This window comes from Haemorhous mexicanus, chromosome 1 (assembly GCF_027477595.1).
Source record: "Haemorhous mexicanus isolate bHaeMex1 chromosome 1, bHaeMex1.pri, whole genome shotgun sequence".
Classification (NCBI taxonomy): Eukaryota; Metazoa; Chordata; class Aves; order Passeriformes; family Fringillidae; genus Haemorhous; species Haemorhous mexicanus.
Genome location: NC_082341.1, coordinates 65806979 through 65832260, shown reverse-complemented (window position 1 = coordinate 65832260; position 25282 = coordinate 65806979). Strand labels below are relative to the sequence as shown.

Here is a 25282-nt window from a genome sequence, read left to right as displayed (position 1 = left end):
AGTATTCTTGCTGTGGTAAGAGAAAGCAGTAATACATTTTAAATTCGCTGAACAAGGTATCCCTCATTAAAATATAAACCCCAGAAATTTACTTTCAAGGCTTTCATGACCTCAGAGTAATTCAACGTAAACTATTGCTTAAAAATAAGAATATAAATAATTGGAAGTCACAATAAGGCAGGCAAAATTTAGATCCTCTTGGTTTCTGTGTTTCAGCACATGTCAGATTAAGAATTCTTTCTCTTCCTCAGTTCATCTTTATTTAAAATGTTAAAAGAATTTTTAAAAGGAAAAATCAGCACCACGTCTATTTAACCATTTCTTAAAAATTCTAAACTATACAGCCTTAAACTGATTAAAGAAATGCTTGAAAATCAACTATCCTGCATCCCCATACTCAGTGCCCTGAAACAAAAACCTTTACCACCCCTTGTGCTGGTCTCACCTCTACTTCTGCTACTGTAGGCTCCTTTGTGAAGCACATGTTCATGATGTTTCTTGCTGTTCGGTAGAAGGTTGTTAAAGAAACAGACCTACCCTGTGGAAAAATAAAATAAAATTAAAAGTGAAAATTAAAACACACGCCTGCTTTCCCCCATGCCTACACTCCTTTCCTTACAGGCTCAATCCCAGATGACAACAGAGGGAAAGAGGATGAAGTCTCCAGAAGAGTTATGGGTCTAAAGCTCATTTTGTTGGTGAGATAAAATATCTCAGAAGATACAGAAATTCAATCACATGAACTTCCCAAACCCACCATGTAAAGAGGCCAACTGAATGTTCCCAGAAGGAACACTGCTTTGTCCAGCACAACACTTGGTGTTTGATAAATACAGAGGATGGACATGGCCCAGCTCCCTATCACAGGTTACAATGAACCCAGTATGCAGCCAGTCAAAATTTACTTTATCCAGTAACGTACAGTAATTTACATTATCCAATACATTATCCAGGGACTATGTGGCCATGCTCTTTATGTACAAGGAGCAGGTGAAAAAAAGACTTAGAAAATTCACAGAAATGCTCAGCATCAAATGTTATATGTGGTGGAAGAGCGTCACAAAAAGCAGAGTTTGCCAGGATTACTGTAATCACTTGCTTTCAGAAACTAGTTATGCTCAATTCAATAAAAGCAGTCCAAATGCCAAGGAACCAAGACCTGTTATTACAAAGTTAGGAAAAGGAAAACACAGTAAAATTGCTGAATAAGTGCTTTCATTATTGGCACTGCTGCAGGAGCTGTACAAGAAGAGGCTCTGACTTGGTTTTCTGCTTGAGCTAGCCCAATCTTTATTCCAGGCACCTGCTTTCCTGCACACCTACACCACCAGAAGCTCTGGGAAGCATCGTCCAATGGCTTTGGAGGCAAGAGCACACTTGCTCCTTTCAGCCCTGACATTTGCAAAGACAGGAACACCTCTGCAGCCTCCTCTGCTCCAGGGCAGAAGCAGGATGCTGGGAAGCTGCATGCCACGAGAGCTGGCAGGCACCACACGAGGGCTGAGGGCACTGCTGCAGGCAGAGACAGCAGCCCGCTGCAAACGGGGAGTACAAAACGTCTTTGCCCCCTCACCAGATCCACTGCTCCTTCCCATTGTGGTCCCTGACTGCTCATCTGAGCAACCACAGGCTTAAAATCTCTGCATAAATGAGTTTTATTCTTTGGACTGTTACCTTTCTAGTTTTTCAATTATGAAACAGATCTGCCAAACCACTTCAGCCTTTTCTTGTGTTTAATTCATTTAATAACTATGTCCAAGAGTAAACTAGAAAGAACTATAAAAGCAGCTTTCCCCCACAGGCCAAGTCTATCACTCTGCTCATATGGTTGTAACGTTGTCACTTTTTAAATTGAATACTGCATAATTAGCTCTAACAAAAAAAGTTTGTGAAATGCCCAGGGCCTGGGGCACTCTGATTCCCATAAACTTCAGAGCTGGATTCTCTGTGATCCAATAAGCAATTTCCTTCATCTTTTAATGCCCTCGTGAATGGTTTATTGTGGCAGCCTTTTACAGCAAAACCTCTCGTAAAGCGCAGGGCCCGCACCAAGGCACCGCCGCCACCGGCGGCAAACCAACACTGCAGCAGCTGCCTCCTCGCAGGCCCGTGCCTCTCCCTCTCATCTTATGCAGAAAAACAAAATTAAGGTCTCATCTTCCAAGATTAGCCATGTCTTTCCATTTCTCAGATAGACAAGAAAGAAAATAGAAGTATATAGCAAGCAAGAAAAAAGAAAGTGGAAAACTGGAACACTTTAACCCTTTAAACTTGCATATACCCATTTCTTCCTCTGCCAAGAATTTGGTTTTTTTTTTTAGTCTCGGAGCATTCTAACCAGAACACAAAATGAATTGCAGGGGAGCAAAATACCCTTTCCAACACCCTTAGAAGTATCTCAGTTCAACAACTGTCATAAGAGCTTTGAGCTACAAAGCAGAGTCTCTGTTGCTATGAGAAGAAGAGAGGAAGGTTTAAGAAAACAAATTCCTATTTCCTCCCCTGATTCTTCTCAGGTCTGATGCAGGGGCCATGAGAGCCAACCCAAGGGGAGCATCACCATCACCATCAAGGCTGGAGAGAAGGCAGAGAGAAGGACACTGCAAAGCTATGAATGTTAAAGACATTAAAGCAAACATAAATATAAGCTGAAACCAGAGAGTTCATAATAGCCACAGGTGGAAAGGAGGAGCTCCTATTAAGTGGAGTATGAAAATACCAAGTCTCTGGTGAAGAGAGCTCAGCATAGGATTTCCATGACTGTTTAAGGGATGGCTGGCAAAACTTGCATTGTGATTTCTTCTGTGCATCCCTCTAATGAGTCTGCTAATATGCCTTCAGTTTGTTTTGTATGGAAACAAATGCTGCTTTCAGTCAGCACCAGTAAAGATTTTTAAAATATCTTTAGAGTTAAAACTGGGGAAAGAAGTGTGAAAATCTTGCATCAGATGCTGCTTTGATGTCAGAAGCTTACTTCACACACTTAGAAATGACAACATTTTAATCATCAGGTAAGAAAACCACTTATTTAGAAGTAAAGCAAGCAAGCACAGCAGCCTGCAGCACACACTTAAAAGCACAGCAGGCCTCACAGCCTGGGAAGGAGAGACACTGAAAATAATTTGGGAGTCCTGGCAGAAAGTCAGCCTAACACAAAGGAGATTTACTCTAACCTTGACATGTGATATGGTGGTAACTGCTCCTGGAAGACTGGATGTCTCTTGCTAAAAACAGCTCAAGTATGTGCTGACTGCAGAAATTACTGTGAGAAATCCTAAATGTATGGCCTCTCCATAGTCAGAAGAACAGACTTTATGGCCTAAACTGGACTACAGCCGTATGATTATGATGTGCTCCCTCTAGCCCCCAGGATACTGACCTGGGCATTTTTCACATACATGGGTTTGTTGGTTGTTTTTTTTTTTTCTTGTTTTGTTTTATGTGTGTTCTTCATTTTTAATTAGAATTAGCAATGTGCTTTAAAAGGAACCATTACAATCCCATCATATGTGGAAACTGTAACATGAGGGCAGGTTCTGTTAATGAAATTCAAATTATCTCAGGAAGATGTTATTAGGTAAAGAACACTCCCCATCCACACACATAGGATTAAAAGGCTTGTTCCATTAAATGCCATGAAGCACTATCTGCTTACAACTGATGCCAGCACCAAATTCCCTCAGTCTTTTAAAGCCTAGTGATGAGCTACAGCAATTTTACCTCTTGTGGGCTATCCTGGTGCATCAAGCTTGATGCATAATTTCTGTGTCTTGAGGCTTGCTCCAAGTGACATAACCAGTATTAATGCATCGGTCCTCCTACAGGGCTTTACCCTGAGTGCTGTGAAAATGAAGCTTCATTCCTTTCTCTGCACTCAGGCTGACCAGGTGTCCCACAGGGTGCTCCACAGCAGGGATCTCTCCAGAAATCCACCACAGATTTGCTTCCCCTGCCTTCCCCTCAGTCCATCACCTGCGACAGCAGCTCTCAGTCTCTGCACTACAGACAACGTGGGATGGGATCAAACCAGACACTTCCCTTCCCAGTGTCTGGGAAGCTGCTGGTACTACAGTGGACAACCCAGGGCATTCTCTGAGTGGCTCCATGTGCTGCAGCTGCTTTGGTGGGTGGGGAGAGTCCCCACCCATGGGCTCAGTGATGCTCCTCCCTAACAGCCTCCATGCTCAGGACAGAAGTATTTCTTCTACCTGGTATTGTCAGACTTAGACAGGGTCTGATGCTGCTCCTACTGCCAGAGCTTATTTTTGGTGACCAAGCAGAAATTCTGGGAGCTCTCCCTTTTGGGGTAAAGGGCCTGCTACTCAGCAGACTCAGACTAGTTATACCAGCTACACTTTGCTTGCTTGCCTTTTTTTACTTCCTAAATCCAACTGGGATACTTCTCACAAATCCCAATCTTGCTTTTTGAGTGACTTTGTATCTACTGAACTTTGAAGTGGGACTTGCACTGGAAAAGAAGAAAAAGGCATTCCCCTACTAAGTTTGAGGCTGGTCATGCAGCAGTCAGGGTAAGGTTTATCAAGTTTTTCATTTAACCATCATTAAGCACAGGATATTAAGCACAGAAATGCCACTTCACTATTCACAAAGGCTGCTGTCATTAGATAAGCTTCTCTCCAAGGGCAGCATGGCAAAGAGATTGCTTTTCAAAGGTGGGATTGAGGCCAGAGTCCCCAGTAAAAAGAATTTCTGGGCTGACAAATCATAACAGGCTGCAAAAGAAAACTGAAGCAGGCTTTTAAAGCCCAAGTCGTGAGCTCACGCAGTCCCTAAATAGCTTAACAATAAGTCATTTTGGGCTATCTGGCTTCATTTCCTGGTGATGGAAGTGAGATTGGAAGGGGAAGAACAGCATATTCTTATACTGGGCACAGACACTCAATGCTATATTTCTCTCAGAGTGCAGTTACACCATTCAACTCAACTCAAAATTGCACTGTGAGTTGCAGTGCCAAGTCCTGCTCCAGAGCAGGAGACTGCCAAATAAAATACAGTGAAAGAGTCAGCATTCCTTTGTAAATGGATGTACTTGGTATGTGGAGGACTGAGTGTCCATGTGACTGTTAGTGCTGAGCAAAGTCTGGCATCGTGGATGAAAATATTGTTTGCATTTCAATTTGCCCTTTCTAAGTGCAGTAGTATTTCTAGTGATGTTCATTTTGATCTGCAGCACTACTTCACTCAACAAAAGATTTGCAAAAAGCAGGAATGAGAAAGCAGAACATTACTTTAAATGTCACTAGAAAATGAAAATAAAATCTGTGTCTGCAAGGATAATTGGGTAGAGGTATACAGGGAGCCTCTCACAAGGAGATGAAGGGGGGCAGAGACCAGTGCATCTTGTTATGACAATAATGCCTCCCAGATTTTCCAGACATCCTGCAAGAGCCAGGCAAATCAGGATAAAGCCATCAGACTGCCTGGCCATGAGGACCATGATACCTGCTGCCTCGGGGATGCCACTGCAACCCATGAGCTCCCCTCAGCCAGCTGGGCGTGCACCCAGACACCACCCACACAACAGCATCACCACCTCTACAGAACAGACGGGGCAGAGCCAGCCTCATTACCTTGTATATACACTTGTGTAAGTCGCTAAGAACTCCCTCCTCCTCCTCCTCCTCGTCCTCCTTCGTGGTCTCCTTTTCCTGAGCAAAGAGCCGCCGCCTGCCCGTCTTCAGCGGGACATCGACCTCTTTTAACTTGTTGCGGAAGCCGTTTTTGTGAACCACGCCATTGATGAGTCCGTTTTTGGGCTCAAACCGGGGCAAGGAATGGAACTTGTAGGCATTCTCTGAATGTCCCTCCAAAGGTCCTTTCCTCTTCTCCAGGATTTCCTTTTCCAGCAAGACCTCCTTCTCCAGTTTCTTGTGCTCCTCAGGGGAGAGGGAGTCATAGGAGAGCAAGTACTGGCAGTAGGCTTCTTGTAGCTTGGCCAGCCTGTCCTGTGCAGTTTTGGGGATGCGCAGCATGTCTGCCAGCTTGTTCCATTTCTTGAGGTCAGTCACTTGCTGCATCCCCCCCATCTCGTTGATCAGCTGGACGAAGCAGGCCAGGTCGAGCTCGCAGCCTCCTGGGGTCCACACGTGCCAGGCAGCAGAGGAAGGGAAAGGGAAACACAGGAGCAGATTAGGATTAGATTAGCTGTGGGCAGTTCATGCCAAATGTGCTGCCAGGCAGGGCACACGGGGGACATGACAGCTGCAGGCACCTGGGCACCAGAGCAGAATTGTCCCTGTCTTGAATGCCTCCTGCTCAAGAGAGGCACACACCACTGTTTTGCCAGCTTAATTCAGTCACAGGCTGTATTCTGCTACTTGCAGCAGCCTTCCCTGCGATTCTGGTTGCTCTCCTCCTTGAGTTTCATGCACTTCTTTTCTCAGAGCACCCCAAGATATCTCCTTGGCATGCATCTGTGCCCTGGTCACTACCCAGTGACTGGGCAGATGAGGGTTGCCCATCTCTGTAAAAGCCCACACACCCTCACCCACCACCAGTCCCACATCTGGTTCATACCAGGAATAAACAAAACCAGTGTCAAGCTGGGGTACTGGCCATCAGAAAGACAAATACCTATCCTTTCTGGAGGTGAAATAACAATTATCTAATATCTGCACAGCACCTTGAATGAAGTTAGTATTTAAAAGGAGCACATTATTAATTTCACTACAGGTAATAAAATCCATATAAAAAACAAAGGGAGGCAAGGGGTTGTTTGGGGTTGGAGCCTGCAACCGCATAAAAAGTTCCAGACACATTATTCTTCCAGTCTGAGGCCATCCATATTTTATACTCCATTCTGGTTTTGTATGTTTTAAGAGGACTAGCACATTTCACACTCCAGTCAAAAAAAAAAAAAAAAAAAGAAAAAAATTATACAAACTGCAGCATCAAAAGCAGCCAAATGGATGAGGAACAATAAAAGAAACATCATAAATAGTCTGAAAGCACAGAGGAAATAAATCATCAGTGGAAAGAGTGAAGAAATGGCCCAGAGACCACCTACAATTCAACAGGGTGCTGTTCAAGGAAAAAAAGAGAATTAATACAAAACCAGCATCAACATCTCTGCCGCCACACTGTCTCCCCTTTGCCTTTGAGAAAAGTAAAGAATCATTCATGCCATAGCCATTTCAGAGCACTCAGAAATGCTACTGCAACAGAGAAGGGCAAGAAGCAGCATTATTGTAAATATTTACAGTAGGATGCACAGTTACATCATCTTAACTCACATCATCTTGCTGTATTGCTTTTTTCAAACTACCCTGTGCTGCATTTATACTGCCCACACAGCACATGACAAAGGTGTTAGGCTGCAGACAAAACCAAACACAAGGCTTTAAGTAGAACCTAAGGGTGGAGGCAGGACCATGAGGTAGCAAATTTATCCTGTTTAGTACATCTGGGAATAGGGTGGGGGAGATTTTAAAAAGGTCTTGAAGCTGAGAGAAAGTATATACCATGGGGAGAAAAAACAAAATGAGTTTGTAAAGTTTTCTTTCTTTCCTCTTTAATCTTCCATACATAACATAATACAAATGTAACTTTCAAGATGGCTTCTGTTACTTTTTTGGTCAGTGGTTTCTACATGCAAGCCACAAATAAACTGAAGGTGGAACTCAAGAGATGGCTTTCCATGCCAACAGATTCAGCAATCTACATAAAGCTGGGTAACATACTCCCAAACTTGGAAAGAAGTGTGGCCTAAATTTACCATTATATGTTTCTCCAGCACACACTCAGTTTAAGGTCCTAGTTTCAGCACTGTTGAAAATTCAATTTTCTCCTGCATCATGGAACGATCACTCATAATCACTCTGCAATATTAGAGCTCAAGTAGCACTTCATTCAACCAGAGCCTACAGCTAAGGTTTGCAAAATGCTCTCAATTATAATTCCATTTCACACAGTCATAACTTCTGGAAGCATTTATATCTCAGACTGATGTTTTCCAGGATCGACCTAAGCTTGCTGCTTAAACTTTCCTTGAAAGACTGAAGGAAAAAAAAAAAAAAGAAGGGAAAAAACCCAACAACAAAAAAAGGAGTTCTTTAAAAGTACCTATAGCAAAATGGCTTAAATAGGAGATCTGGCACATTATTCAGAAGCAGTGTAGCAGTGTTTAACTTTTTTTTTTTTTAATTGCCTTAATTTCCCTAAGTTAGGAATAATTTTAAATTGCTCAGTGAGCAAGCTCATTTTAAAAAAGAAAGTTTTTAATCTTCAGGTATGCATTTAATACCAAAAGCTGGCACTACACAAGCCATTGGCAAAAGTCCCACTTACTTCAATGGAAATGTGATTTGGCCTGGAGAGAAGGGCTATGTATGCATGTCTACTTAAATAAGCGTGCATTTATCACCACAGATTATTTTATATGTTTCCTGACAGAACCAACAGATTTTTCCTCTTTGTGCACTGATGATCTCCAGCTTCTTTTTTCAATTTTGTTTTTAATTTTAAACACAGAATTTGTAGGAAATTAACTGCAGAAAGAATACATAGGATGCAAATTTGTAAGAGACCACTGTTTGCTCAGGTTATATGGCACCCAGCAGAATAGAATCCTTGACTATTCATTAGGCTCTTAGGTGCTTAAATAATACAAATAATTAACAGTAATGCCATCTTAATGCCGAGTTTAAGGTATTTCATTAAAAAGTTAACATTGTTCTAGGAGAGTTAATCGAGCTGTCTTGCACATTTTCTTCTCTCTCTTGCCAATGTAAATGTAATACATTATTCTTTTCCATTAGCATACAACCATTGCATACATTAGGCATACAAAATGTTCATTTATTGCTGCTTGAGTGATTTTAATTTTCAGATTTCCTTGAACGTTTTTGCACAGCTATTGCAATACAGTGCTAAGCTATCGTTCCTCCTTCTTGAAATTTTGTTATTTCTCTGCCGTGCCCTGCATCAGTTCACCATAAAGTCTGCAATCATTTTGTGTGTTTTTACGCATTTTCCCTCACTTACCATATGTGATATAAAACAAAGTTTAAGAAGGAGGAGGCGGGGGAAGGAAGTGTTGTGAATCGTTTAAACAGAAAAGCGTGTCCTTTAATCCAACCAGCACTGAAAGCTGCCTCAGGTCGGATGATGCCTCAAAGGCAAAACTCTAGCCTTGAGTTGCAGCATGCAGGTTGTGTGAGCTTGTGGCTCAAAACACCTCAAAAACAAAGGGAAGAACTTAGAAAAATTAAAAAGACAGGTTTCTTACTATGTGGTATCTGCAAAGGCAGTAGAGATGGAGGCAGCTCATCCAATAGTTCATTTGTATGCTGCTGTTGTCATGTTTTTACAAACTATTGTCACATTTTTGTCACGTGTCATATCTGACAGCAGACCATAAACCAAGAATTCTGTTAAATAAGTGATTCTCACTCAGGCATTAGCCCTGGCAGACACCTGCTGGGAGAAATAATGAAACCTCCATTTTGCAATCAACTACATTTTACTGCCTATTCTTGACACTTAATGGTTGTTAAATGTCAGCAGGTCACTGTGAATTTGTGATTTTAAGTGTCTGAGTACCCAAACACAAGTCAGTTCTGAGATATTTTCTTTCCCCTTTGGTTAAATGCTTTTAAAGGAAGAGGCGGGGAGAAAAATGTATTAAAGCCTGGCAGCATTGCAACCTGTTAGGAAAACATCTTTGGAAAGGTCCAAAAAATATTCTGAAACAGCTTTTAAAACAAGGCTGTCAATATACACAGTCATACAACGCACATAAATAAACAGCAGGGAAAGAAGAAGATTCTGAAATCTGCAGACCAAGGTCCCATGGAGCGGCTTTTTTACCCCTGGGTCAAACAGGGAGGAAGATGGTGATATAAAGTCACCCTGGAAGCTCTCTGAAAACATACCTGCATCATGCCTGGCCAATGGAAAAAGAGAGAGATTCAGAGCTCTGCAGTGTTAACTGAGCAGGAGTATGGTTAAGCATAAAGGCAAACAGAGCACAAAGTCGTATACGGACACTCAGAAGCAGCAGCAAAAGGCCAAGGAATCACAGCCTTACCTATGAGTGGGAGTTCATCCATGGTAATGCCCTGAGATTTGAGGTGCTTCTTGATACAGGCCAGCCGCTGCACGTTGGGTCCCCAGCGCCTGCCTAGCTTGTGTATGTGCTGAATCTGTGTCACAAACCGCATTTCATCGTTTAGCTTGCACTCAGGTCTCCAGTCTGGAGGAGGAATCACCCTGCACATCCCATACTTCTCTACCTGAGCTCGGACTGACTCAATGTATATCAGTGGGTCATGAAATTCCTTGGTGGAGGGCCTAAGGATGGGAATCTCCCCCAGCATCCCCCACCCAGACTTACTACTGCCCTTTTCGTGCTTTCCCATTGAGTCTTGTGGCTTGTGCAAGGACTCCGCTTGAGAGGTAGAACGATTTTCACAGGAGGCATTTTCAGTTTTGCCATGTGCTTGTTTCCCTGGCGTACTCTTTCCAGCAGTGGCTCTTTTCGGCCTATTTCTTTCCAAACTCTTCTCTGGCACTTCCTTTCTAAGGTGTCCATTGAGCAAAGGCTTTTCTACTGCTGCCTTTTTGCTGGCAGCTTCTGCCAAGTTGACGGCCCCTTTCATTCTCTTGGTGGGCGACTGTATTTTGTCTATGTGATTCGTCTCTTCCAGCCTCCTCTTCGAGTTGCGCAGCCCCTCCCTTAACTGTCTCCCCACCTCCTTAGTGCATGTCTTTTGGTTCAACTTGCCATTGACTTTTACACCATTAACAGCGGTATTGTTAGACTTGGATGCTCCAAGGGATAGCACCTGTTTGCGGGTTTTTGCATTGCTACTTTCTATTTTCCCTGAGATTGTGTGGTTGACAGGTGAACTGGGTTTGTGGTGATTTAGTTTGGTTTCCTTGACCAGTTCTTTCTTGGCTTTGGTGTATGTGACAGTTCCCTTTGTCACTGTTGCAGTGTACTTCACAGTTTTGGACGGTGAAGGTCTGACTTCTCTCATCTTTTTGGCACTGGCTGCATTTGCACTCGGAGATGACATTCGAGTGACCCCGTTGACTTTAGAAACCTGAATTGCCAGAAGTGTTGTAGGAGGAGCAGAAGGAAGGAAACACAAAACAGAAAAGTAAATTAATAATGTGACCACTCAGCCCCAGTCTCCCATTTGCTGGACAACCATATTCTGCAGTCCTGACTCACATCATTCACATAATGGTTTGCACACAGGTAAGAGAGTGGACTGGCCATTTACAATAATCAAATTTTAAAAAGAAAAATAAGAATTTTTTTTTTTTTTTAATTTACCAGAAAGACTCCAGTCTTGCTTTTACAGGGTACAAAGCCTCTGACTTTAGGCAGGGTGAGGTCCCTTGCTTGCACTACCTCTGTTCTTGTCTACCAGAAAACTGCTATGAGATTACAAAACACAGATAGTCTGATTTACAAACTAATACCTTCATTACCTCTTTTTCTGGCCCTCAAGACACCCTCTCTCTCTCACACCCAACTTCCTTTACATGCACACTACTTCTTAGCAGACAAAATAGGCAACATATATTATCTACTCTAACTGGCATCTGCACATTTGCAAAAAACACATCGAGATTCAATCAATTTACCTTCTAACCATGCTATCCATGCATATGTATAAAAAGAGATGTGGAACACATTATGCACCCAAAAGATCAGCATGGCCATGAAGGATCCAGCCTGTAATACCTATTAAATTTTGGGCAGCATGTTGTTGCTGAGGTTGATAATTTGAAATAAAAAAAAATGTATACAAGTAGTCCAATGTATATTTTTTTGAAAGTTTGGTATCTGGGCAATGTTGCTGACACATATTCTATAATATCATATTGTGTCAATGGAGTTTAGAATTGCTGGACTCTGCTGCTTTCTGTTAGACATTTAAACTGAGTTATGAGACTAGAATTTGCATTTTAACTACAAGATGTCTTAAGGACCAAAAGCAACCCCCATCTAAAAAGGGAATTGAGACAGTTCAGCACTGCCAAAGCTAAACCCCACTACTAAAAAAACGAAAATTTCAGCATTTACACAACTTTCAATATTGATTCCTTGCCTCCTTAAATGACTGTGAGCACAGAAAAACACATCTGAAAGTCAGAAGCATTGATAAAAGTGTTTAAAGTGAAAGCATACGGTACCATCACCCCTTATCTGCACTCAGGTGAGTGAAACCACTTCCTGCAGAGTTGTAATACTTTCTCCTGTGGGATTCTGAAATCTTTGCCAAATCAGTAAGCATGGCAGCTTCTCTCAAAATATGCAAGAACTGCAGTCACTTATATAATAAGGATAATATCTAATAGGGATCAAATGGAGGCTGAAAATACTGTGCTATGGTCTTGCATGCAGTGGCTTGTGGAAGGGGAACTGGAACCTGAAGATTCTGCATACACACATCTACACGTGTGTGTGAGTGTGTTCATGCACATTTCCTCCTCTGTACTCCAGAAACTGGAGCAGGAGTGATGATCTTTTAAAAACCATCCATATTCTTGTCCTTCCTGTGCTTGAAAGGTAGAAACACTTAAGGAAAATCCAGTTAACTGACGACATGAGGTTTTACCTTGAGCTTTTCAAAGATGTATGAGGTATCATCTGGAAAGCAAACACTTGCAAACAGATATGCATTTACCCATTTCCCTTGAAATTTAAGCAGTACTCTGTATTTGAAATGCAGACTCAGATTTAACTTTTACAGCACTTCTTCATGCTGCAGAAGAGACATGGGTAGAGAGCTGCTGAGACACTGCCTCTTGCTTGCAGCAGTCACAACAAGCATTGAACATCCCTGGATTTATAAATAGCTGGGAACAATGATTACAGATTTTACCTAGACTAATAAAGGAGAATTGATTGAGAACTGGAAGGGGAAGGTAATCTGGGTGACAGTGATCGTGAAATGGGTTTTCATTTTTAAGATGTGACAACAGTAGAGAAAGGACAACAGACTTAAAAAAAAAAAAAAAAAGATTAACAAAAAGCCCCTAGCAACAAAACAAAAGAAAAGAAAAATCCTGAAAAAAATCCAAACCAAAGCAATTTCCACTTAGAGGAAAGGTAAAAAGCACAGGCCATTATGGCTGTTCACAAAGTTCTCTAACGACTGGAAAATTAGAAAATGATCACAGTAGAAAGCAGTAACACAATTATGTGACTAAAGACATCTATATAGAAAAAGAAAAAGCACATATTAAAATCAGAAAGGCCAAGGAGCTAAAGAAACTTCAGTTAGCAAAAAACTAAAACAGAAAAAAATATATAAATGCCTTAAAAATACAAGATAACAAACAATAGAAGAGATAAAGCACCACATAAGGAAGGAAAACAAATAGCCTGACTAAAGTCTTCCTGCTTCTTTTGCATTAACCTTCACCAGAAGTGCCACTGACTGAATATTTATCAGGTACAGAACATAATCCATTTCAGCAAAAAGACTAGGATAGCAACCCCAGTAAGGTGGAAGGTACATAAATGACATAGGGCATGGCTCCTGGAAATGAGCTGGGGTAGACAGAGAGTCTACCTAATTTCCAGTCCTAAAATAATTTTGGAACAAATCATCAAACAGGTCATTTGCAAACACACAAATGATTACAAAATAATGTTAAAAACAAAACAACAAAATCTACCCAGGTTTTTTCCAAAACAAATCTATCACATTTATTTATCTTCCAACAGACACCTTGCTGAGCAGGTAAAGAAGCAGCTCTGGTGCAGCAGGATTTCGGTCACTGTCCCCTGGGACATTCCATCCAACTCCTGAGACACATCCCAGACATAATTACTCTAAAGTGACGTCATGAGGGACTAAATGAAGTCATCCCCAAGAAAAGCTTGCATTGCTAACAGTTTACTGTTGTCCTGGGAGGGCACTTCATGTGTCTTTCTGCAGGGACTTGGATCTACTAAGTATTTTCTTTATTGTAAAAGAGTGAAACACACCTGTAGGGAAGAGGCTGTAATCACTCACAGGACAAGATCAAAATCTTGAAGAACCTATTTCAGAACATTTCTACAGTAAGAGGAAGTGCTATATTTGGGAGGCACCAATCATACACACGTAGGGGAAGAATAACATTTGGGGACCGCACTGAGCTGCAAAATGCAATGGCAATACAAAGCACACAAATCACTTTCTGAGACCTATTATTAAGGATGCTGAAAGCAAAGGGTAGGAGCACAGGCTTTTCCTAAGGAGAGCTGGACCCAGCACTGGGGCCACACTGTGAGAAAAATTTAGATAGAGGAGCAAGTCTAAAAGAACACAAAGTGCTCAGGTATTTGGAAAAGAAGATTGTTGCTGAAAAGCCAAAGGAGCTGGTCTTACTCTGAAAGAGATCACTATGGGACAACTCTGTAACAGTCTTCTGATGCTGAAGGAGCTCCTCTGAAAAGAGACAGTAATGCTCTCTCTATGTTCACTGGGAAAAGCAGGAGGAAAAAAGTCTCATTAAATGTCTACAATGACCTGAGGCACAACTAGGAAAACTTGCTCATTAGTAGAAAAGGAAAACACTGGAAGAAGCTGTCAATGGACATTGTGGAGTCTCCTCTACAGGAGGTTTTCAGAAGGTTTCAAGAGGCTATAGCTGTATTACTGTGCTGTCAGGTATGATCAAGACAAAATCTCAGTATGAGCAGTCAGGCTGCATGGAGGCACCTTGCCATTCCAGCCTGCTGCTGATTTTTTCTGGGCAAATTGTGACCAGAAGTCTGAAGGGCCACCTGGGGCACTCCTGCAGCAAGGGCTTGTGACACAGGGGCTGAGAACAGAACACAGTAAAGTGCTGATGGAAAAAGGCAAATACCCTCACAGCTTCTATTCAAAGCAAAACACGTTATAAGCACCAACAGCTTTAAGACAGAACCTGCAATCTTAGATGGTAAGCACAATATTTTGAATTTTTATTTAAACTTACCATGGAATCCAACCATTAACCCAGCACTGCCAAAACCACCACTAAATCATGTCCATAAGTGCCACACCAACAGGTCTCTTAAATACCTCCAGGGATGGTGACTCAATCACTGCCCCGGACAGGCCATTCTAATACCTGGCCCCCCATTTTCAGCAAAGAAATTTATCCTAATACCCAGTCTAAACCTACCCTGGTGTAACTTGAGGCCATTTTCTCTGGTCCTATTTCTTGGCACCAAGAGGAAGAGGCTGACCCCACCTGGCTACAGCCTCCTTTCAGGCAGTTGTAGAACACAGTACGGTCACCCCCGAACCCTGTTTTCTCCAGGTTCAACAGCCCCAGCTCTCTCAGCTGCTCCTCAACAGACTTGTGCTCCAGACCCTTCCCCAGCTCTGTTCCCCTTCTCTGGACAAGCCCCAGCCCCTCAATGTCTTCGTTGTGGTGAAGGACCCAAAACTGAGCACAGCACTCAAGGTGTGGCTTCACTAGTGCTGAATACAGGGGGCAATCACTGCCCTGCTCCTGCTGGCCACACCATACACACACAGGTATCATCCTGGCTGATACAGGCCAGGATGCTGTTGTGGCCACCTGGGCACAGACTGGCTCTAGTTAAGCCACTGTCAACTAGCAACCCCAGGTCTTTTTCTGCTGGGCAGCTTGCCTGCCTCTCCAGATCCCTCTGCAGAACCTTTCTACCCTCAGCAGGTAAATGCTCCTGCTCCTGCTGATGTCGTGTGTGAAGCGACTGAGGGTGTCCTCAGTCCCCTTGCCCAGGTCATTGATGAAGATGTTAAACAGGACTGGCCCCTGCACTGAGCCCTGGAGAACACCACGGGTGAGCAGCTGCCAACTGCATCCAACTCCATTCACCAGCACTCTTCTGGGCCCAGCCATCCAGACAGTTTTTAACCTAGCAAAGAGTGCACCCATCCAAGCCTTGAGCAGCCTGCTTCTCCAGGAGAATTGTGTGGGAGGTGGTGTTAAAGGCTTTACTGAAGTCCAGGGGGACAACATCCACAGCTTTTCATTCATCAACCAGGTGTGTCACCTGGTAGGAATAAAGTGACTGACATTAGCTGTACATGATCCAAAGTCTTGAGCCAAAAGGTGAAACTAAGGATATGAATAATCTCATCTCTGCTTTTCAGCTGCGTTCCTAGTTTTGCTGACATATAATTATCTTCAGACTCTTCTCTTCTTTACTGAACACTTGCCCTGCAGTAAAACATGGTATGATAGATTTAAAATTTTCTTTTCTTTATTAAAAAAAAACCGGGACCAGCACTGTCTTACAGCAATTGGTTTGTTACATTTGAACTGGTCTACACACACACCTCTGCAGAGCACCTAGGATTCAGCCTCCAAAACCATACACAAAAAATAAACAACCTGCTAGATAGCAACCACAGTGGTAAGAACAACATTAGCAACACTGAGAACAATTTTGGTACCAAACAAATGCAAGTTATGCAACTGATCTCGAATTCATTCATAAAAATAGTTCTGTGCTTATGTGTTGGGCAGAGGTAAATTACCATATTAGGCCAAGAGAGGGCCCCATTGAACTACATTTCCTTTGCTCACAACCCTTTAAAGTAGGAAGACTTTGAAAGATGGCAAAGCAGAAAGCAAAAGAGATAAGGAACCTGTGACAAGTGCAAGGGCACACCAAAAGAAGAAAGACATCAAAACAGAAAATGAGGGAAAAAATAAAATCTCTGGCAATTTCTAGTGTTCTGCCTTTATTTTCTGTAAGACTCAACAAAACAAAAACACACAAAAATAAACCATGCAAACGCAGTGATCAAGGAGCAAAAAAAATAGAGGAAGAAGGAAGAACATGTGGCTGGCACCCTGGGAGAAAAATCTCCTTTTGGAAAATACTGAAAAAGTCAAAGACTCAGGATAACAGAGAGAAATTTAGCAATGTCCCATAACCAGTAAGTCTAGGGTTGTGTACAAAACTAAGGCTTTCTGTCAGGCAAAACATATAATTCCCCTTTAATTAGCTATATTTTCATTAAAATTTGTAAGAAAGTACTTATGCTACTGTCAGTTGCAGAAGAAAATTTAGGCGTCTTATAATTTCTTAGGAAGAAAAGAAAAAGAAAACCCACATCATCTTGACTTAAACCTCCCCTTATTTTCTGAAGCCTGGGGACCACCCTTGCTGATGTGTCCATGTGGTGTGACTGCTGCTTGTACGGCATCGCTTTAAATTTTTCTCCATTGTGCGTCACACAATCAAAAACATTTAATACTCTGTGAAGCAAAACTACTCGGATTGTGGACAAAACTGTTCTACACTTGTCCTTTTCCTTTCAGAACCACCTTCAGAAGAGGCAGCAGTTGACTTTCACAAAAGTTTTAGGCAACCAATCTCTGATGATACAATTTTAAAGCATTTCACACAAGTGTTCCAGTAGGTTAAAAGAATTAAGAACTTCATTCTTATGTTTTGGGAAATTGTTCAACACCATGAGCTCGTGACAGAGCACGTCACAGCAAGGACCATACGATACTGGTAATTACAAAAAAGAAATCCAAAAGGATGCAAAAGAAGGCAGGCACTCACACTGATGCTTAGAGGATATGGGCAAATTGCCATGGTGGAATAAAGAATTGAAGTCTTAGAGAGGTACAGACACACTGTGAATAGCCCTCAGGATCTCAAATCTGATTTAGAAAGTAATACAAATTCAGTGGAGGCATTTCAGGAGAACTTAAGCCACCACTGAAACACACAGCAATACAGATTTTCTCAGTAAGAGCATCACTGCTTTTCTTTTTGCCATTTTTATTTTCCAAGCCTGTGACTCAGAGATGCCATTTAAAGGCCTTGACAGCCCTCTACAAGATGGCAATTCCAGCTCTACTGAAGACCAGGTCAGCCTACTTAGAAGTAAAATCTTTAGGTGTCAGCAAGACTGTCTCCAATCAGTCCTTTGAGAATTCATCACTGCAATACAACCAACCAATCAACAAAAAAAAAAAAAAACCAAACCAGAACAAACCAAGCAAAAACCACAACAACATCAAAACTAAAAACAAAATAAAAACCCATTAAAAACCCCAAACAAACAAAAACCCCCCACCCACCACCAACCAAATCAACATCCCTCACTCCCCGCTCCCCCACCAAAAACCCCAAAAAGTTTAAGTGCAGCAAGCTTTCTGCACTGCCCTGGTGCAGGTACTCTGCTAACCCAGCCCCAGCCTGAATAAGGACAGTCACAAGCACTGGAAGACTGGACTGCTAAACTTTCACACCTGAATTCAAGTTAGGCTGAAACAAATCTCTTGCTCAATTTTTTTGCTAGTTTTCAACCAAGTAACATGGAACTCTAAAAATGTCTCCCACCAGGTACCTTCATTATGAAGGAGGCAATATTTTGGAGCTTCTTGTTTATGCATCAGACAAAACATCTTTCCCAGGCTCTAGGGTTTGTGCTGCTCATGTGCAGATCAAGACACCTGAGTGCAATGTCAGGTTCTCTACAGCACCAGTGAGATAAGCCAAACAGATCAGCTCCTTCTTCCATGTGCTGCCAGCCTTGGCACTGTCAGCGCAGACTGCCCCTCAGAAAGGTTTCATAAGCAGCAATGTGAACTTTCCTCTTTCATATGAATATAGCAGATAATAAAAAGGGTTGTAAAGCATGCTTTATCATGACTTCCCATGTATCAATTTTTATTTTTTCCTTTTTTTAATCACTGAAAATTAACTCCCTGCTGCTCCAGAGGATGGTTTTAAGGACTGCCACATTCGACCTACACCAAGCAGTGAAAAAAGGAGTTTTGAACCTTAAAAGCCTTTCTTCCCATGTGCCCACAGCAGAGAACAACTTTTTACCTGTTTCCTTAAGTCCTGAGCCGATCTGTGAAGGGTGTGGTGGTTGTTAGCCGTGAGCCCTTTCGTAGAGGAGCCAGTGTTTGTAGTAGCGTGGTGATTAGCAGCAGCCTGGTCTTTTCGACTCTCAGCCTTATGTTCGCTGTTCCTCTCCTTCCCTGGGGTGGCCTCTTTGCTTTTGTGTTTCTGAGCAGGTTCTTTCTCCTTCGATGATTTGCTGGACCCATTGAAAACTGAGAAGAGAGAAAATCAGGTTAAGGGGGAAAACGAAAATAAAAAGTATGCAAGACCAAACACTTCATTCAAAACATCACAATTTTCTCTGCTCTCAGTGTTGGATATTTAGTGAATGCCTTCATATACCTAAAGTTAAATCAATATAGAAATAGCACTATTTTGCATATTTCTTTAGAGGAACAGATTTACTACAGTATTTTCTCTGCTTGTTAGCACACATTATCTTCAATATCCAAATTAAAACATACAAGGTATATTAATGTTTTGACTGACCTAGATTTAGAATGATGAGTTTGATTTTTACTTATGACAGTTTTAATTATATTTTTTTGCTCTTGCAGTAAGGGAATTCTAAACATAACCTAAACAGAAAAACGATTTATTTTTATACCAATGTAGAAGAAAGGAGACGTTCCATGAAAAAGCATGTTTTGTTTTCATCAGTACCCGAACTGCTGAATCAAACTGACAGCAGTTTGCCTATAGCAGACAAGCTGCAAATAGAAAAAAGGACTTCTGCAAAAAAAAGGAAAATACTAAAACCATTTTGGAACACGTGACATGAAGTAACACTGGGACCTGTGCTGAGCACTGTAACCTTATAATGAAGGGACAAGAAAGAGTGGAACAGACACCTTTAATTTTTGTACAATAAATATTATGCCAATGTATACAAACAAGTTTTGTTCCTGTCTCTCTGCTGAATTTATTTAAGAAGAGTCACTGCTCTTCTGTTGTCAGGGAACACGAAAAGCTGAAGCTAAAACAAACAAAAAATCACATCACATTTCTCTGTTTGTTAATCAAAAATGCACTGAATTCATGTCAGTGATGCACCCTCTTCAGTAGAGCACTTGACAGAGGTCCCCAAGACTTGTGATCCAACATCCAAAATGGCAAATGCCCTCATGCCCTTCACTCTTGATTTCTAACCCTGTCTTTCTTTGACACGGTTTAGGAAAGGATGCAAACAAGAAACTTCATAAATATATAATAGCACAACTATGCGAAAATTTTATTTATTACACACAACATACACCATCTGTTTGGGAACAGTAACTAAATGCACAAAGTTACTGTTTGCTTGTGAAATGAAAGCCTTCTTTTATCACTAAAGGTGATATTCCTACAACACACACCTTCTTATTTAAGTTGTGAAGCTTAGCTATCTCTACAGATGTAGAGTATCAACAGTAGGACCAGCAGTAATAGTAATAAAAACCACAATCCTTCTGGACAGGAGAGGGGCAGCTAAGCTGCTTTTCAGCCCACCCTACTACCAAACCTTCCCAAGCAGCTATCCAGCTTCCTGCAGCCAGAACCCCAGCAAACTATTGACAAATTTAATTTTCAGGTCACTTACAATATTTTCAGTTCCCTTGTCATATTCAGTCAGTCTAAGTTGAAGCAGATTACTTAAAAAAGAAAAACCTGCGATTGCTTTTCCTCCTCTCTTCCTTCCCACTTGCATAAATGGAGTAAGAATGAGAGAAAAGCTGTCAGCAGTGGAGTCACCACAAATTTCTCCATGGTTCTGTCACTCCTGAGCTCAGGAGCAACTGGTGCTGCCCTAGCCAGCCAAGGATTTCTCAGGGATTTCTGCAAAAATCACATAACCCTTTGTGTCTCATTTCCAGTGATGGAGCTGATAATAATTGCCAACCCCTCTAAGGAAGTTCATGACAATTCATTCATCCTCCTTTGTAAGGAATTCTCACATCAGATGGAAGGCACTATAGAGGCACTAAGCACAAGTATTTTTTTTTAATAAGACATAGCACAAACAACCAATGGCAGCTTTGTTAATATGTATTTTATCATTTAGAGTGATATCTTCCTTTGAAAGGAACAAATTGTAAATACTGATCTGCTCCTACAGAAACATTCAAGTCAGAGAGATTAATTTTCTGTAATCAGTTGCCACTTTAAAAATCGAAGATTACTACAACAGAAAACACAGCCAAAAAGCCAAATTGTGCACTTCTCGGGGTCACAAAAAACAAAAACACACCAAAAAAAAAAAAGAAAAAAAAAAAAAAAGAAAAAAAGAAAAAAAAAAAAAAAGGAAAAAAAAAGAAGCAAACATGAGACAAGGTATATTTTATATGCAACAGCTCATTAAATTTAAGTGTCGTGGGAACCTTGCCAGTTTTACCCTCTGAGTAATTATCTTTTGTCTTAATTTGTAAGATTCTTGAAAGGGGGAAGAGAGATACAGGAGGAAAAAAATGTTCAGTCTCGCAGGAAAAGCTTAAAAAGCTAGTGTCTGAAAACACAACAAAGGGAGATGTAGATGCAAAACAGTTTTTGACACACTGTCTTCCAGTTAAACAGTAGATGGTATCAGTTTCTATAAAAATCAGTATTTGTTTCTTGCAACACCTAGATTACTGTTATACCCAGCTACTTTATATTCAGCTACAAAACCTTTCCACAAAAGTAAGTTCTAAAAAATTCACAAACATACACATCATTCACAAACATTCACATCACATGAGCAACTATCTAAATGTTAACTTGATTAATTACAAAATGCTATTGCAAGCCAAGCTTTTAGGGGCAGAAAAAATCCCTGAGACTATGATTTTCCTCCCATCTCACTAAAAATATTGAAGCAAGTTGTTTACGCAATAAATTTATTTCGTACAATACATAATTAAACTCTGGCCCCAACAGCTAGTATGACAGTTAAGATAAAAAAATCTATCACTAAAAAAAAGACCAACCCGCCCCTAAAAAAATCTTGTTGTTGAAGTGTAACTGATAATAAGCCAGCAACACCCACTCCTCAAAGGAAAGAAAACAATAACCCCCAAAACCGGTGCAATAAATATTACTGAGACCAAATTTGATTAAACAGTGAAATTATTACTGATTCTTTTGTGTCTTCTTATGCAGCAAATGGTATTCTCCTGTCTGCAAGCTCCTAAGTATTTCTGATTCACTCAGAAAATCAGAAAAGGTGTATGCTGTGCTTTATGAACCCCTGACAGGCGTGTTCCAAGAAAATTTCCCATATTAGAAATAAGTCTGACTGCCCATATCCAATGTTCTGTTCCCATTCACTTCAGTTCATTGCTAAAGAGTAGTCAATAAAGGTTTCACCCTGGAAGCAATAATTTCACTAAAAGACAGAAAGACAAAAAACCAAGTCCAACCTACACTAGAGTGGTGAAACTTGCATTCCTGAAGCAGAAATGATGTGTAGTCTTGAATTATGATTATTTTAAGCTACCTTACTCTGTATTTCCAGAACAGCTTTTAGTTAAAGGTAAGGAGCACTACTAACAAGTAATTCAGAGTGTAAGTAAATTATTAGTGTTCAGACACTCCAGATAGAATAAATGGGTATCATTATACTTGTATCCATTTGAATGCTTATTCTCAAAATGCTGTGTCCTCCAAAGCTATTATTATTATTAAACTGAAACAATAAGAGTCCCACAGTGAAATACTTGTGGGTCTTTTGGTTAGCAGTGATGATCAAATGCAAAGAAACTGAACCACTACATTCAAAACTCACAAGCACTGGGGGTTTTAAAACCACTGATATAATTTATGGCAGCAGAGCAAAACCTTATGGCAGGTGTGATCCCTACAGATGCATCACAGTGCTCCCTGCATCAGGGGAACTAGACCCTGGGCACCAATATTCACCCAGGATCCCATACTGGGACTTTGGGGTATCTCCTTTGAAACTGTGATAAAGAATCCCTGCACAAACCAATGCAAACTGTGAAAATTGTGCCTCTATTAGGTGCAGCTATAATAACGTCTAAAAATATTTTTTGGTCAAGTAAAGCCACAGATGTGCTCAATTACTACAGATTAACTAAGCATTTACTACAGGAATTGACACTGTAGTGGGCGATAAACATAATGTGTTTTCAGCAATTTTCGGAAGTATTCCTACAAATTAATTTGCACACAAACACTTCACAGGATCCAGCCAGCCAGCCATTCAGAAGCTAATTTATAATATGCACAATAATCAGGCTTTCACTGTGGAAGCAGCAGAATTACTGGATTGGGTTCAGTCAGCTATTGACTCCGTGGACAAAGCTTTGTTTCCCAAGCTCTCCTGGAGGTTATTCCTGCACCTGATATGCTTTATACTTGAGATAACTGGGGAGGTTTAATATGAACTGCAGAGTACAGAACCCTTTTGCTGTGTGCCAGTGGCTGGGAGATGAAGGCATGGACCATACACATATGCTGCATGTCGCAGAGCTTGCACTGCATAAAGCAAGTGATTGCACATTCATAAAACCATCCAGAAAACAGAGGGGAGATAGAAGCGAAAGGGAGAAGTTTTGTTTTTAGAAGGAGAAAAGGGAGCCTTGCCAATATTGTGAACCCGAGCCAGCTATTCCAGTGCAAGCCTCATGTTGTTACATACATCATGTTTGGGAAGAGATGTAGTATTAATCAACTTTTTGGCATGGAGTATCCGTTACTGTACAAAAACATTCTTGCTCTGGCTTTAATTCAGTTCTAAGTCACTGTGAAAACATTTACGTGGCTCTCAAACTGTGTTAAAGGACCCAGGCAATAATTCTTTTCCCCTCCCAGAGGAACCAAAACAACCTTATACTTCCATAAAACACAGTATTTTAATACTGCCAATTGCTTTCCTTAAATGTTGGGTATGTTCTGACTTCCATAAATCATTTCCAGGGATAGAAGCTGTCTTCTGGAGCCCCCCAACATGCTCTGCCTACTCAGAGTCAGGAGCAAAGGTGTACTTCATAAGAAAAGGCCAGCACCACATCATATGAAAACACGTGGTATTGCTGTTCCTGCACTTCCCGAGCCCTAATGCAACACCACTCAATTTCTCAGTGGACAACACCGCACGAAAATTTCCATAGCTGCATGCTAGCAGGAGTCAACCAGGAGAGCCACGGCAGAGGGGTAACACTGAATTTGTTTTTTGACACCATCAATAACACAGCTGAAGCCCTGCACGCACAGGAATATATTGGGCCACCGGGAGAAGCGTTATTGGTATGAGACACCGCAGCACCGCTTGCAAAAATTCAATACCAAGTGTCTCGTCTCAGCACAAATTCATTACTCTCACCTAACCATTACGACACAAACAACATCAAAAGGGTCACTCACTAAGCAGCAAGTCCATACAAGAAGTGTCTGTCTGTTATCACGAGTCTCACACCAGGATAACAATTCAATTTTTTTTTTTTTTTTGAGCAACTTCCAGCTCCCCTATTCTTCTCTACAGGTCATACATCTCGCTAGTGAAAATCCACAAATCCCCAAATGTGTTGTGCCTGATTTGCATATTTAAGTATGCAAATTACTGCAAACCGGGTAATTTTCGTGTTACATATTTTTGCAGAAAAATTAAATGTGCAAAAATGTTTATTGCAACAATTACTGGTTCCATGGTCTTTCAACAAAAGGCTGTAAATCATCAAAATAATTGCCTACCCATTAACCATTGCAGCACTCTGCCTGAAATTTTCTCATTCTTTAAAATATATTTATCTTCTAAATGTTTGCCTCTTCAGGATTAGTTTCACTAAAAATTATGTACAAGCCTAAGGCTCTGTCTCATGTACCCACCCACAAATACCAAATTTAGTTAAAAGCAAAACTAAATAAAGGACTGCAACCATAGATCAGAAATTTCTCACAGCACACTCAAACAGTAATGTATGTAAAAGATGTGCCATTCAAGCCCAGGATACACAAATGCTGCATTGAACTATACCCTGAAATAAGAAAAAAGCTATCCACCATCTTTCCTGCATCATCTTTGTACTACTACATGTGTAAGGAAATTACTTTGCTAAATTATCCATTGCAAATTGAGAAGTGAAACGTTCTGTGTTTCTGTAAGCGAGTAGGACGGCACTGAAGCAAAGTATAGTGTTTCTAGCAATGCTTGCTTACTATGCACTACTACCAGGTCTGTTTTGAAATTTGAGCCCCAAGCAGGGGAGGGCGGGGGAACCAACAATTTTTTCCCCTGCTCATTTCAGGCAAAAGGCATGCAGAGCAGTTTTTATCTCGTCATGTTAACAAAAGACAGCATGATCCAGCAACCATTTCTGACCCTGTAGGTTTTGCTGGCACACTGAAGCTGGGTTTATTCCCGCTAAGGACACCAGACCCGCCCTTCATGAAGAAGTTTGGTTACAAATAATGATAGTTAATTCTGTTTTCCTAAAAGTAAATTAGAACTTAATTGTCTGTCTCTGGCATCCAGAGACAGCAGGA

At 41.2% G+C, this 25282-nt stretch overlaps 1 protein-coding gene across 1 annotated transcript in view; it reads right to left on the bottom strand.

The window, feature by feature from the left end:
- Window positions 1-25282, bottom strand: part of JARID2 (jumonji and AT-rich interaction domain containing 2) — a 213024-nt gene that overhangs the window by 17058 nt on the left and 170684 nt on the right. Inside the window, exons 6-10 of the mRNA XM_059851854.1 lie at window positions 18806-19035; window positions 10049-11066; window positions 5592-6094; window positions 446-538; window positions 1-10 (exon numbers count right to left, since the gene is read on the bottom strand). The exon at window positions 1-10 is cut by the window's left edge and continues 109 nt beyond it. Of these exons, the coding sequence (XP_059707837.1) occupies window positions 1-10; window positions 446-538; window positions 5592-6094; window positions 10049-11066; window positions 18806-19035 (1854 nt within the window). The remainder of the gene's footprint in view (window positions 11-445; window positions 539-5591; window positions 6095-10048; window positions 11067-18805; window positions 19036-25282) is intronic.